The sequence below is a fragment of the Cryptomeria japonica genome, chromosome 1 (assembly GCF_030272615.1).
Source record: "Cryptomeria japonica chromosome 1, Sugi_1.0, whole genome shotgun sequence".
NCBI lineage: Eukaryota > Viridiplantae > Streptophyta > Pinopsida > Cupressales > Cupressaceae > Cryptomeria > Cryptomeria japonica.
This window is the reverse complement of record NC_081405.1, coordinates 550,418,116-550,434,362: the sequence shown is the minus strand read 5'-3', so window position 1 is coordinate 550,434,362 and position 16,247 is coordinate 550,418,116. Positions and strand designations below refer to the sequence as shown.

At 36.3% G+C, this 16,247-nt stretch overlaps 1 protein-coding gene across 2 annotated transcripts; it reads right to left on the bottom strand.

Annotated features, from left to right (window-relative positions):
* Nucleotides 1-9,829: 9,829 nt before the first annotated feature.
* Nucleotides 9,830-15,789, bottom strand: LOC131044976 (metal transporter Nramp7.2). Of its 2 annotated transcripts, XM_059219883.1 has the most exons (13): nt 15,634-15,789; nt 15,317-15,395; nt 14,952-14,992; nt 14,758-14,836; nt 14,566-14,670; nt 12,986-13,095; nt 12,655-12,836; nt 12,314-12,383; nt 11,818-11,991; nt 11,535-11,639; nt 10,664-10,795; nt 10,477-10,572; nt 9,830-10,392 (listed from the first exon to the last, which is right to left on the bottom strand). In XM_059219883.1, exons 1-13 carry the CDS (start codon nt 15,736-15,738, stop codon nt 10,129-10,131), a joined length of 1,542 nt encoding a protein of 513 aa, XP_059075866.1. In that variant the 5' UTR covers nt 15,739-15,789; the 3' UTR covers nt 9,830-10,128. The 2 variants fall into 2 exon arrangements, with proteins under 2 accessions (XP_059075866.1, XP_057834457.2); XM_057978474.2 differs by lacking the exons at nt 11,535-11,639; nt 11,818-11,991.
* Nucleotides 15,790-16,247: the final 458 nt, after the last annotated feature.

The window sequence follows — 16,247 nt, the reverse complement described above, 5'->3', positions numbered from 1 at the left end:
GAAAGGAGAACCAGTCAAGACTATTCCTCGGTATGTCAAACTGAATCATGATCCTAAGCAGATCATAGGAGATAAGGATGCAGAAATCCTTACGAGAAGGAAGATCAGAGAAAACTCATGTATGATCTCTGAACTTGAGCCTAAATCATTCAAAGAGGCACATAAAGATGAAGACCGGATCAAGGCAATGGAAGAGGAACTTGACCAGATAGAATAAAATGGTACATGGTCCTTGGTACCTAGACCGGAGCATAAAAATGTCATTGGTACCAAATTGGTTTTTAGAAACAAGCTGAATGAGGATGGCATAGTGATTAGAAACAAAACCAGATTGGTTTGCAATGGATATGCCCAAGAAGAAGGAGAAGACTATGGAGAAACCTTTGCTCCTGTGGCCAGATTGGAAGGAGTTTGTATGCTTCTTGCATCTGCAGCTTTTAAAGGTTTCAAGGTATATCAAATGGATGTAAAATCTGCATTCTTAAATGATGTGCTTGAAGAGGAGGTGTATATAGAGCAACCATATGGGTTCTCCCTATCTGAAGACAGTGATATGGTGCGCAGGCTACATAAAGCCTTATATGGTCTAAAACAGGCACCTAGAGCTTGGTATGAACATTTGCATTCGCATCTTGTGAAGATTGGATTTGAGAGAACAAGTGAAGATAACAATATCTACTTGAAGTCTGAAGGAGATCAGATCCTGATCTGTGAGGTTTTTGTTGATGACATCATCTTTGGTGGAGATGACAAGATGATTCATGAGTTTGCTGATGAGATGAAGAAAGAGTTTGAGATGTCACTCATAGGTGAGATTAAGTTCTTCATTGGACTACAAATCCAACAAATGAAAGATGAAATCTTTATCACTCAGTCCAAATATGTCAAAGAGGTGCTGAAGACCTTTGGCATGGAAGATAGCAAACCGGTTAGTACACCAATGGTGACCGGTTGCAAATTATCAAAAGAGGATGATTCAACATCGATTGATGAGAAGGAATACCGATCAATGATTGGTAAGTTGCATTATGTAGTGCATAGCAGACCGGATATTGCACATGCAGTTGGCATTATTGCAAGGTTCCAGAAAAGTCCAAGAGAATTCCACTTGGTTGCAGTCAAGCGGATTCTTAGGTATCTGAAGGGAACTGTTGACTATGGATTGTGGTACCCGTACAACAATGATTTCAACCTGAAAGTATTCACAGATGTTGATTGGGCAGGTAATGTGGATGACCGGAAGAGCACAATCGATGGTGCATTCTTTCTCAGTGGTAGACTGGTCTCGTGGATGAGTAAGAAGCAGAGTATGTTGCAGCTTTCATGAACTGCACTCCGACAATTTGGATGAAGCATGTACTAAATGGCTTCAAAGTTCCTATATCTGAACTGGTAAGTATATTTTGTGATAACACAAGTGCTATCAATATTTCAAAGAATCCGGTTTTACATTCTAGAACCAAGCATTTTGAGCTTAAGTATCATTTATTGAGAAAAAAGGTTCATAATAGAGAGATTGCACTAGAACATGTTTCCAGTAAGGAGCAGTTAGCAGACATATTCACCAAGCCTCTCGCAAAGGCTACATTTGTATATTTAAGAGGTGAATTGGGGGTACTACCCCTTCAGGAGGTGCACTAAAAGTATTTGGTCCACATTAGTCAGGGACTGCATAGTCATTTTTTTTTGTTTTTTGTTGATTGATGTGTTGAAGGATGCTACTCCTCAGGGGGAGCAACATAATGGACCAAGGAAGCTTGTGCCTCCACTTTGGCATTGTTGTCAAAGGGGGAGAAGATGTGAAGTGGAGAAGATATATGTAGAAGTGGAGAAGATATCTGTAGTAATTGGGGGAGAAGATGTGAAGCGGAGAGATATCTTTGTATATTGCCATCAATGCCAAAGGGGGAGATTGTTGGCATTATGTGAACTGGTATGAGGATATAATGATAATGTATGTTGTCATTGATGTCAATATGTGATATGAAGTGAACCGGCATATGTGAGAACCAGTATATATATGCCAAAGTGATGCGGTATATTTGTTCATGGTGAACCGACATGTCAAGGTGAATCGGCATGTTGTTATGGGAACTGGTACATGGAACCCTTGTGTAACTACCGGTTGGTAGTGTCAGGGTTTCTGGTTGAAGTGCATCAAGCCTGTGTGACTCAATCGATGATCGTGTGATGAGTTAGCATGGTAACGAAGAACAGATTGTGTTGCCACATAAGCCTTGTGCGCGTGAAGGATCTTGCATGAAGAAGACTATCTCTATCTACCTCGGGAATGTGTGAAGTTTGTAAATGGTGATAACGAGTGATGGGTTATCAGCCGCCATGAAATCGGTGGAAAATGGATGATGGAGAATGTCTTGAGAATTGATCAAGAACTATTGCATTTAATGCAGTATGCTCAATGGTCAGGATTGAACCGTTTGAATTGCTTAACCTAGCAGGTTTAGGGTTTAGGGTTTATGCCTCCGACCTATCTATTTCCTTTAAGGTCAATGTTGTGTTTCTTTCTAAAGTTGTTGGCAAAAGTTGTGTGTGTGTATCCAAGAGAAAGGATACATGATTCTTGCCAGACCAGAGGAGAGAAGAGATACCTGCAGAGTGTAAGTGCAGAAGGTTAAGAGGAGCTTAAGCGGATCTGCATCGGCATTGAGTGCTATCATCAGATCATTATTATGCCTATTGATCTTTAACCACTTCAACAGTTATGAAATCCCTTAACATGGTAGCCTTAACCGGCTTGCTATAAATCCCTTAACAGGGTAACTCGAAGCTACTGAGTTAGTGAAATCCTTTAGCTATTGAGTTCTTGAAATCCTCTAACAAGGTTTAACCCTTAACCGAGTATTCTAGCCATCCCTTAACCGAGTGATCTCTAACAGGATCGGTTCCTAGCAGAACCTATTGTAATGTCTCTAACCGGACAAGGCTCCTAACAGAGCGGACTTCTAAAGAGTTCAAAAACAACTTGTGGGTATTCATCCCCACCGTGGTTTTTCCCAGTTGGGTTTCCACGTGAAAAATATGTGTGTCATGTGTGATGCTTTTATCTTGTGATGCTTTGTTATTGTCTGTCAAGCATATGAAGGTTCTATGTTTTATGCCTGTCAATAAAACATGTTGAACTAGTTGTTATTATGTTTTGATGATAGATTACCTGTTCATGCATAAGGGTGAAATGGCAGTGTAGTTTTTGAGTTGAGTGGAAAGTTAAGTGATTAACCGGTTAATGCTTGTCTCAGTCATTCTTAGCTTTACCGGTTATACTCTTTTCCAGACTGGTATCGTTGTTTATCAGTCATTTGAAGTGTCTATTGTCAAACCGGTTTAAGACTGGGTTTTTGTCTGTACTGATTCACCCCCCCCCCCTCTCAGTACCGGTTTGGTACTATTCTTTCATCATTAAGTTATCAGAATGAATGTGTTACGTGGATATTAATAGATGATATGTAATTTAATGATTTATGAATGGTCATATTGTGGATGAATTCTTGTTTTTAGTTAACTTACTACTGAAATAATTATTGCTTGCCCATGGCCAAAGAAGAGCATCCCCTATGGATTGAGATGAACTAGTCAAGGATTTTGGCAATTGATTGCCATTGATGTCAACGAGATGCATATGAGGTTGTAGGTGATGGGTTGCAGATCATGGGAACAAGGGTGAAATACATGAGTCTCCTGGTTGGTATTTTGTTTTAGATATGTCTCTCAGTGTGTTTCATCCATCGGATGAGATTCAAATAAGTTGCAGAGTGAAAATGGTGTAAATCTCTTGTTTCTGTAGATTTTTGTGAGACCCCTATTTCATCTTGGTGACATCTTGTTTTTTCGGGGTGACTTCTTCTATCAGTAAGACCTTTCCCCTCTCTCATTGGCTCTTTGTGTTATACCGACAAAGGATTTCCTTTCGGTATGACAAGGTTTCAGTCTCAGTGAAATGTATTAAGTTCAGGGTGAATGTTTGGTCGATGTTGCTCCTGTTTCGGTGTGAGTCTTATTCTGTCTTGACGACATCTTTTTGGTCTATCAGGATATCATGCTTAATTGAAAATTCAAAAGTCATTTTGTTCTTAATGTCTTATTCCAACCGACGCCCGATCTTCAATATTGGTCACAGGTTAACTTTATGTCGCATTCGGCAGTTGTGGACCCTGCTTTGTGCTTTATCGACTTATCACTCTTCTGATGAAGTCGCGATCACACTGTTTGGTTGTTCTAGTTTTTCAAAAATCTCTAATAGCCCAAGTCTCTGATTAAACTTCTACATGTGGCAACTTCAATGAGACATCCCAATTTAGTAAGACTCTCATCGGCCTGTGTAGAACCTTTGGAGCTATACCGAAATGCCTCTTCGGTATGATGATTTGTGTCTGGCCAAAATATGTTATCTCTTGGAAATGATCCCTCTTGGAGTTCCAGGCCCATTTTTTTCATGTGCACATTGGCATACAGATGGCAGCAGGTCCTTGGCTCCTTCATCTCAAGCTATGTGTGTGGACCCATTTTCACTTTTGGGCTCAATGGTGCTTACGTGGCAGTTGTTGGTTGGGTCTCCCATTGTGTGGACCTCGTGGTGGTGGGCCGACAGAAATGCCTCTTTGGCAAGAATTGCCCTTTCACCAAGACCTCTTCCTCCTTTGGGTGCCCCTTTGGTCTTACACCAAAATATCCTTTTTTGGTGTGATAGCTCCTTCATCTAGGCGACATATGCTTCATGTCGAGGAATCTAGTTGGCAACTTCTCCTTGGTCCACATTGGTCATGATGTAATCATGTTGGGGGGGGCCTCTTTTCGGTGTAACCCCCAATTTTGGCAAGACTAAATTTGATTTGTGTAGAGGCCCCACATTTTGCCAATATGTATCTTGTTCAGGGAGACTCTTGTGATGTCATGTCGATATGCCCTTTTCGATGTGACATCGGTGTTGTCACATCGACAAAGGGGAGCGATAGGTTCCTCTCTATGGGACCTCTATCGGTCCCACTTCGCCCATGTGACCGATGGATCCGGTTGGAGACTATCTGATTGGTCCAACCAAGTGATGAGTTGTTCCATGGGGCCCGTCTTCCTTTTTGCTGAGACTTCAAGTTTTGGTAAGACCAAGTTTGGCCTTTGTAGACCTGAAGGTGTCACACCGATGTCCTCCTTTTTTTAGTGTAGCTTGTGGTGTGTCCTGCCAACATTGGCTTGGACTTTGGTGTGACATGGAACTTCACCATGATCCAAAATGCCTCTTGTAGATTGTTGAAAGCTATAGTGATAAGAAATTATTTTCGCTATGATGGAGGTCGAGTCTCGAAAAAATACTCCCAATTGCAGAATTTAATGGAATGACATGATTTTGTCTTTACGAATGGATGCCAATAATTGAATGGTCCACGTGGGTGATTGACCATGGCTGACCCGATGACAGAGAAGGAAATGCAGAGGACATGGAGTGTGTAGGACAAGTTTGTTTCCACTTGGATGAAAACTAAGATTTTGCTTGCAGAGAGAAGATTTATTAATACACCAAATTGAGTAGTTTATAGTCCAATCATATCAGATCGTAGGAAGGGATGAAGGATGCATTTAATGGAGAATGAGTTCCAAACAGTTGTGCGGATCCATAAAGATCAGAAAATACTCTATCAACAATATTTCATAGCCATAAGGTTATCAGACTATCACAGTCAACATGGCAGAGGCAGGTGGAGATTACTCTTTGTTGTAACTTAATCTCAGAGGTCAATATAAGAACAAAAGGAGACGGAATTTAATGAGTAATGGTCAATATTTACAAGGATAGATTTCTTATGAGCTCAAGAAGCACATTTGAATTTTTTTGGAGGGAAAGCAAGTAATGAACAAAGATGTCTACCAAGTGTAAAAATTGAGACAGGAAGGAGTGTGTGTGATGTAGTAAGGGTGCAAAGACAGAGTTAAGAAGAAGTGTGAGAGTGAAAAGAAAAAAAAAGGGACAAGTGTAAAGAGAGTCAAGAACAAAGAAGAAAAGTGTGATAAACATAGTGATAGTTGACACTATAAAAAATTGTCAGAGAGGATAGAGGACAGAGAGTGAGCCATGTGAAGATTGAAAAGGCAACAGAAGTAGAGAAAACTGGATATATTGAAGAGTGAAGGTTTAATACAAAAGGTAGGCAAGAAAAAGTATAAAAGATAGAAGATGATGACTTCAGTGTTGTGAGAAGAGAGTAGAGAAGCAAAAAGTGTTGAAGAATAGAGAGGAGCACGTGATTTCAAAAATTAGAAGTGCAGAAAAGAAAGAGTTTGGAAGGCATTGTTAAGTGTGTACAACAAGGTGAGGATCTTAAGAATAAGAAGAGAAAGAAATTGAAGATAGTTATCAGAAGATTGTTTTTTAAGTTGCAGAGATCAAAAGGGTAGAAAAGAGATACCAAGGGATATCAAATCAGAGTAGCTGTGAGTACATAGGATCTTGGTGCTAAGGGTTATAAAACTCTTTTGTAACACGGTTTTTCATTGTATTAAAATTAATCAGTGAGTCATTGTATTTCTCTGAGTGGGTACTTAAAGCAAGGGTAGGTGCTAAAAAATCAAGGGTTGGTGCTCCTTTGGGTTTTTTCCCATAAATGTTGTAATCAATTTTTCATTGTGAGGCTAGATTGGAGCAGTAGATTCCTACAGCTATTCTCACCAAGGTTTTTCCCACAGTGGGTTTTCCTCGTAGATCTTGTGTTATGAGATTTGCTTCTATGTGTGTATGCAAATTACTTTAATGTCTTTGATCATGAATTTATTGGTATTGGTTATTAGAGATTTAATTTTTTAGAAAGGTTCAAGTTTTGGATATCATTGATTCACCCCCCACCCCCTTCTCAGTGACCTATTGTGTTCATTCAAAGTAGGTGTCGATTGAAATGCGGCTATTAAGGAGTTTTGTTAACTTTGTTGTTAAAGAATAAATGCACTTGAGGGATATGGAGAAGTTTGTAGGATGATGCATATGTGACTCATTATGGCATTTATTTGTTTTATGCTTTTCTTATCCTTTTTGTTTTCTAGTTAGAATAAAGAGTCCAATTAGGATTCTGACTCCTATTGGTTGAGATGTTACTTTCAATTTCATAGTTGTTAATGCACATTGAACTTAATAAAGATATAGATGAATATTAACTAAATCAAATTCTGTTTTGAATATGCAGGTAAGTGTACAGTAATGTCTATTATGATGATTAATTCACTAAACGTGAATGCCCGACACTTATAATATGTATTCGATCTGCAATATAAACTGCCTTGGATATTGTTATCAGTCTATAATATCGAATGACTATTAAAGTCGTTGAGATTATTTCTGCAGAAGAATGCAAGTCATTTATTGATTTTGATGATTGCATTCTTCCATCGAATGAGGATATATATGAATCTTAGAATCGATTCATGATCGGTTGTGTCCCTTCAATCATCAAACGGTGTGTCTTAATGGTTAGTTAGTAATTACTAACTAACCCGATTCATATGAATTCGTTTAGTTAGTAAGTACTAACTAACCATTAGTTTGTTTATCAATACAAACATGGATCGAATGGTAATTCAATCACACCTCCAACATTTGATATATTAATTCATATATATCTCAAGTTTATCTTAGACAAAGATATTAATTCGTGTCTTATTTCAGCGCTTCAGTTTAATCTAACTAAAGCTACAATATCTTCAACAAGAGTACAAAATAAGTTGTGCTTAATGTTAGGGACAAATAATAGATGTTCATAAGTTATTTCTAGATTTAATTAATCCACTCTCTTGGAACCATGTATAAAATTCCAATCCTATGGAGAGTTGGAGGAGTTCAGATCATATCATAGTCACTAGATGAACTGCTAAATGTCTTCGCCTCTATATACACTACTTTCACTTTGGGGTTAACTAGGTTTTGGGGGTAAACTACCTCTGTTTATGGCCTTTACCCTAATACTGCTAATGATGATGCCTTTACTTTAAGACTATGAGTTTATTATTGTCACTTATTTACTTTTGAAGAATGAATAAAAGTGAATGTTGATGATATCTTGAGTTAGAATACATTTGTGATCAATGTTTACAACACTGAAGCAAATGCCACTTAAGGTATTGTAATCCTCTTTATAGTTAGATTGCTAATATTAGTATTAGTTAAATTGTTCATTACTTTTGATAAGATTAGTTTGTTATATTGATCTTCTTAGTTTAGATGGATATAATATGATAAGTAGGAGGTATTTTCTATAGCAAGTCAAACTATGATATTGCTATCAGGGTTCAACCGTGTAGTTTTTTTAGTCAAACTCATTGAACCATGTTTCATGAGTAGCGGTTCACAAGAACCCATCTCTCATGTGAATGAATGGTCCACCTAACACTCATTGCATCTAGATGATGCTCACAGGGGTGAAGCGTTGGGCCTTCTCGGGAGGTCACCCATCCCAATACTACTCCAACTCAAGTGCGCTTAACCATGAAGTTACCTCCAAGGTTAAACCCACTTAGCTTGCAAATTACCTCCAAGATTAAACCTACTTAGCTTGCAAATGGGGTTGCAAACTAAGTGGGTTTAACCTTGGAGGTAACTTCATGTTTAAGCACACTTGAGTTGGAGTAGTATTGCGATGGGTGACCTCCCGAGAAGGCCCAATGCTTCACCCCTATGAGCATCACCTAGATGCAATGAGTGCTAAGTGGACCATTCATTCTCATGAGAGATGGGTTCTTGTGAACCACTACTCATGAAACATGGGTCAATGAGTTTGACTCAAAAAACTACGCAATTGAACCCTGCTAGCAATATCATAGTTATATATAATATATTAATGGTATTGGTAGTGTAGGACTATGAATTTAAAAATACAACATAGTTTAGCTATGTATCACCCCCAGCTAAGTCATCAAACTAGTTTCATGTAGCTACTTTTGTGTGTAAATAGGTTTATTTCTAGTATTGATTATGTTTTCTTTAGTTGCTGAATTTAGTTAAGTTTTTTTTATATACAATTGATAAGTAACTTGGAGAATCCTTAGCTACACATACAATGCCAACATCATCCAAAAAGATATGTTCCTAGTCAATACTTAAACATGAACCTCTCTAAGACAATAGGTTACTTGATATAAGATTTGTTGGTTTGTCAAGTGCATGCATCGAGTTGTTTACATCAGCCTATTGTCTATTTAGAATGAATCTGTCAAACCTATCCCCTACAAGTGTAGGAGGTGCTTTTCCATGGGTCATTTGGTGTCTAATTGCCCACACATTAATATTTTGAGGTTTTCATCTTAGTGGAAGAATGGTGTTCACAAACATCTCACTATGGACATGGTTGATGCTATTTCTACCTCGAAGGATCTTGAGTCTTCTATGATTATTAATGTGGAGGTCCCTCTAATGTTACTTGAATCTCTTATCTTTTCTTCTTCCCCTATTCCCACTTTTGATGTTGGTACTCCTCCATTGCTTAGTGCGATTAAATCTACTCGAATTGATCTCTCCTATTGAAGGCTTCACCTCCCCACTTCTCCAAACTCCATGGATTTGGATGTTGTGATTTCCTAGATATAGTCCTGGGAGTAAGAAAGGTCTTCTAACTTGCATGTATCTCAATCTCATGTCAGAATTAAAGATTTGAAACTTCCTATCTAACTAGTTATGAAATTGTTTAATTATTATATATTAAATTATTAACAACTTTATTGTAACTATACATTTGAACAACTTATGTGAACCTCCACCATTATAAGGGTAAGAGCCTTATTAACCCCTTTTATCTTAAAACCAACTGAGAGAAACACCATACCACATAATTGCACATCAAACACAAACTCTACGTAAGTTACTAGTCATCATTCAATGCCAACTAGTCTTTCTCATGGATCTCTTACATAAAGAAGAAAATAAAACCACCATTTGGATGTATTTTTTTTCTCTTCAGAAGAAGAATAAGTTATCTACCCATGGAATATACACCACTCCCAACTTTCCCTTGCTTTTCTCATGTACTAAAGATAAAACAATGGAAATATTCATTGAGGATTTTACTGCCATACAACACTTAGTGGCTTCTGCAAGCCACTAATATCTTCACTAGGCAAAGAAGTAGAAATTCTTTGATTCTATATTTGATCAATTTTTCCTTCATTGTTGTGACGAGATGATCCTACTGGTGCTACATAAGTAATTTCCTTGTCTCCTCGAATAGCCAAATACAAAATCCCCACTATGTAAACTAACATAGTTGGGATAACAATTAATCCTATGAGCACAGAAGCCACCTTGGGAAGATCATTATGAATGAGCCAATCCACAAATCCTGTGCTAAGGAAGAATATGTTTATGACTATGAGAATCAATCCTATGAGCCAAGCCAAAATTGTCACCTGCAGGCCAAACTTTTGGGTGTTAGAATGAATCATTCCAAACTGCAATTTTTATTATACTTTTGGAAATGTATTGCTACTTACTGCAATGGAGTTTTTGTGAGGTCCCATCTTTATCTTGCTGCTAGTAAACTTCAACAAAGGTATCAGAGCAAATGGTAATTCAAAAGATAAGATCATCTACATGAAAAACTTAATAATGTTAGTTCTTGAAAAACATCCAAACTTAACTGTAAGCATTCAACTATGGGTACTGTTACATAAAATATACCGAGCAAATGATTATAAGTCTTCCTGCGCCAGAATTCCCACTAATGATCGCCACCACCAGGCTTGGAATGATTGCTATGCCCCGTGTGATAAGATTTCTATAAAATGGTTTCATTTTTAAGTCGAGAAAACCCTGTAAAAGCGTTTCTTTCAATAATGGTTTATTGGAAATCTAAAAGTCTTCAAGACTAAACCTTCCTAATGTTATAGAATACATAGAATTTTTATTTTTTCTTAATTTATGTCAATATCTTTTAAATCAACCTTAAAGATCTATCATCAGCATTATAAATTATCGATGTTGTTTATACATTAGATTGCATAAAAAAAAATTGTATCAATATTTCGGATCACACTTCATGATTTGAACAACAGATGCTAAGCAAGTCTAAGCTTTGACTTGCTTAGGTGGCTCATTTTAAATTGCACTAGCTTCTCCAATAGAACTCATCTATTGGTTTGATTTTAGATGAGCCACCTAAACAAATCATCTATTAGTGTGATTTCAGATGAACCACCTAAGCAAGTCGAAGTGTAGAGTTTGTTGTTTAAGTCAAAAGAAACAGCCACCTAGACAATGTTTAAGTCTATAAAAATGGTCACCTAAACAAATCATCTATTAGTGTGATTTCAGATGAACCACCTAAACAAATCAAAGCGTAGAGTTTGTTGTTTAAGTAAAAAAAAACAATATAAAGATGGTGGAGAGCTTCCAGAGACAAATTTATATCTGTTAGTAATTTTCAACCATCCTGATAAAAGATAATAGAATGTGATCCAAAATATTGATATAAAATTTTTACAAAACAACATTGATTAATATCATAAATTATCAAAATCTGTTCTCTTAATCGCTTATAAATTGTTTTTACCTGCATCACATACTGAGCTGCGTATGTTCCTGTGATCGTTGAACTTTGCCCCGATGTCAGCAACGCCACTGCAAATATTTTAGAACTCCAATTTCCTATTGCATTCTGAAATGTGGAAGAAAAGATTGGCAAAGGATTTAATCGAGGTTATTGTGGGTTTTGCTTACTATTCTGTTTAGAATCTTTAAAGCCAAAGCCCAAGTAAAGGAAATGACTTTTTTCTCCCATATTTTACAAATTTGTATGTTGAACACTTTGATGTAGGTAATCGAATCAGGCTTACTCTCAAGAGAAAAGAAGCGTTATGGAGGTTCATGTTTCCACATTTCTCTGCATCTTCACCAGATAAATTGGGCATCGTACAAACAGCTCCAGTCACAGAAACCACCGCCACATTGATCAGAAATGCCACACACAGAGCAAACGCACTCTCTATAAAGAAATATCTGCAAGCTGTCTGTCATTAACAATCACCAGAACAGAACCAGTTGATTAATTAGGTGGTCATAGATCTGTTTTTGTTGTTTAAACAGTATCTTTAAAGTTTTGATTTGTTTTGATGGTTTGTCTAAAATCACATTAATAGATAGATCTTATTAATATGATGGTTCATCTAAAATTGTACAAATAGATAGATCCTTTTATCTAAAATTACTTAGATTTTACTGAAAAATTAAATCTATTAATCTAATATCACACTAATAAATAAACCCTACGAAAAAATTAATGTGATTAGTTTAAACTTACACATCATAAATTAATACATGAATTCAACTTACATCAGTTCCAGAAACAGAGGCAGGAATTTTCCTTGAAAGGACCAATGCTGAATGGAGAAATAAGTTGTGCCTGGACATCAAATAGACTACATATTCAGTTGGGGATTAGAAGAAATTGTCATACTTAGTTAACATTAGATTTCAAAACCATATGATAGATTTATAAGAGCTTTTGAAGAAAATTCTGTATATTTAGATTTCAACAACTTAGATCGCTCATATCTTCCATAAAACAAAGAGATAAACTCTATCTCATAGAATTTAGATATACTCCAGAAACTCTTACAAATCATTTTTAAGGCTCTTTAGAAGGGAAAAATTCACTTTAAAGTGTAACTTACGGCATAACCAGGGCACCAAACAGAGAGATTGCAAGACCAGTTGCTCCATTTCCTTTTAACAGAGGAACAAACATCCCTTTCAAGACCTCTGTGGACTTGGGCTTAACATGTCCAAGTTCCGCAAAGAAGCAGCCGGCCATGGTAAATACTAAAAAAGTTATTACTAACTCCAATTTCCTTATCTGTAACAGCAAAATTTTGTGAACTGAGGTGTTATTCAAAATATCATTGAAGAGGGATCTATAAGCTCAACCCCTGGCAACTAGGAAGAAAAAGATAAAATACTGGTCTTTCCTGTATATCATATATGTTAGAAATTAAAAATGAGTACCCCATATTTCTGCAGGCCAAGGAGGAGGAGAGTACTGAGTCCTGTTAGGAGGACCCCAACCCATACAGGTATATGAAAGAGCATATCCAATGCAAAAGCAGTTCCAATAACTGATATGGTGCAAACAAACAGAGTCATTAGTTACTGTTAACTAATATGGTGCAAGCAAACACAGAGTTTAGTTATTGAAGTGGTGAATTACGAAAGAAAAAAGAAGCTATTAAGGTGCGCAAATGATCAAAATAAGTGAATTGACCTGTAATAATATAAGAGGAACTCTTAAGGCCATTCCAATAAGATAATAAGAAACAGAAAATGATTTTTTGTCCAGAGAAAGAATCAGAGGCAGAATCTACAACACAACTCAAAAAAACTGTAGAAACTGTTGGGAAATTTGGGCATCCCAGAGAAACCATCTGAGATCAGTATGCGCATCCAACATCCAACACAAACACACACTACTATGTCATAAAGCGGAATCAGGCACAGTTTATTTCCCTCACTAACCCTTAGAAGAAAGTGATTGCGATTTAAGATCTTGTGAGATTGAAACACAATTTCAGCAGCATGCATACATTTAGATTCAACAACATAAATCATAAAAAAGAAGAAAAGACATAAGAATAGAACATAGATTTACCATAGGAAAACTCTTTCAGATGAAAAACCCCACACTCCAAAACTAGAGAGTCATTATTGCATTAAGTTTCTTTTGTATATATATTAAGTAGCTCTTCCTCCTTTGGAATAAAGGCCAGAACAGTTTTGAGATTGTATTGTTCAGCAACAAAAACAGTTACAATACAATCTCAAAAATGTTCTGGCCTTTTTTCCAAAGGAGGAAGAGCTACTCTATATATATACAAAATTGAGAAACTTAATGCTATAATCAAGTTCTCAAATTTACCACCTCTAACCCTTCCAATGCCACCACTATAGTCATCTTATTGACTAATGTTGACACATATAGAATCCAACATGATTCTACTTTGAATCACTTAATCAATTACTAAGTCAACACAACTGAGTTGCAGAGTCCTAGTTGGAAACAACTTACTAAATATAGTAAGTAGGACTCACACATATAGAGTCAAACATGATTCTACTTTGAATCACTTAATCAGTTACTTAGTCAACACAAGTGAGTTGCAGAGTCCTAGTTGGAGACAACTTACTAAATATAGTAAGTAGGACTCACACAACTACATGTATGACACATGTGGGAGCAGAGTCCTAATTGAAGACAACTTGTATGACATATATGGAAGCAAAGTCCTAATTGACTTCACATTCCAACAGAAACTTCAAATGTCAGAGCTGAGGGGAACAAGTACATTCTAAGCTTTGATGTGTTTAATTGGCTCATCTAATATTATATTAGCTTCTCCAATAAGACTCATTGAAAAGTGTGATTTCAAATGAGCTTCCTAAACAAGTCAAAACTTAGAATATGTTGTTTAAGCCAAAATTTGATGATAATTCCGATCTTATGAGTGCAAGTTAATTTTATTCCTAATGACTCTTGCAAAATAGATACAGAATATGCATGTCTGATGCAATTAGAGCTACTTCTGCCACACCTTCAGGGATGTCTGATGCAATTACAGCCGCTTCTGCCAGCAGCCATAGTATGTAATTTATCTTTCTAGGGTACTCTGTTCTGCAATGTTCTGCAAGGTGCTTGCCTGCAAAATTAGCAGGGAAATTAACTTCTGACTTAATTATTGGCTATAAGTAGTGGGTTTTTACCCAAGTATTCTGAAACAACTTACCTGTGACGACTCCCAAATTAGCTGCTCGAGACTGAATAATCAAGGCAAAAATGCAGGCAAGGAGAATGACCCAAAGAAGCTACAAAAGAGCACACAACTTAATTTATCATTAGAGATCTTCTTATTTCTGTTTTGAGTTATAAAACAAAATCTCAGAATGAATAGGGAAATCTGTGAATTAAAATATTACATACCTCATACTTGTATTTTGCACCTGCCTCTAAGTCTGATTCCACTGAAAGATGCAAGAAGCCATTGAGCAAGTTATGGACATTTAGAGTGAGCAAGTTATGGACATTTAGAGTCGTGTAATTTCTATGGTTCATCATGTTATTTTTTAATTTTTGATTTAACTGTGTGAGATACTTTTCATCATCAACTTTTCGGATCATATTAAATGATCCATTAAGATAAAAAAACAGTTTGAAAACATGAATCATATAACATGATCTGAAATGTTGACAATGAAAAATATCACACACAGTATAAACCAAAAATGAAAAAAGTTAAATTATAAACATAATAACATATGCCCAAGTAAAGAAATAAAACTTCTTACAGTTGGCAGGATCCAAGTAGGCTATGGACACAAGAAAGCCTGGCCCAAAATAAGCTATAAACTTCTTCCACTTGCTTTTCTGTGATGTAGTTCAAGTCATATTAGATTACAGAACAATAAACACTAGATTGCTTTGAATGCACTTACAAGAATATGAATATGATGTTACTCAAATCTAAAAGCCAAAAGCATGTAATGCAGACTTATAAAATCTCTTTGCTACTACAGATTTACAGAGTGAAGAAATAGTGCTATGAAGAACAATTCAATAACATCCAAAGTTAAATATTTCAGTCAAGTCAATGAAATTTGCAGACCTCGTCAGCAGAGTCTACAAATTGAAACTTCTCAACCTCATCGGTGGAAGTACCATGGGCTATCTCCAAATGCCTATTTGGCCTTACAACGTCTTCCTCAGCCATTCAGCACAGAATATAAGTAACCCAAGTTCTCTGCAATACCTCACAGGTTATAAGATCGATGTTGCATTGTACTTATACAAAAAAAATATATCTTTAAATCACTTTTCAAAGAAAATTAGAAAAAATCAAAGTATATTTAATTTGTATTATAGAATAAGGGTTAAACGTTAAATTTTCCATACCAATCAAGGTTTCATTTTCACTGGCCCATGGGCATATTTATTTTATGTAGTGTCAAATTACTTTAAAATTTTCTGTACACATATTTATTAATTTTGTGATTTCTTGTTTTTGGTTAATTTTTTAAGGGAAAAGTAGATATCAATTGGATGTATATAAATAAGGTTACATTAATTGATAATAGTAGATATACTCTTTTATAAAGGGGAAAGGTAGATTTTGGAAGGGTACAAACTCTTTTACAAATTCAAGAATAGGTATAGTGCTGAACTTCCACAAACCAATAGAGAGATTATACCATGGGCTTAAATCACCAAGGTTACATACCA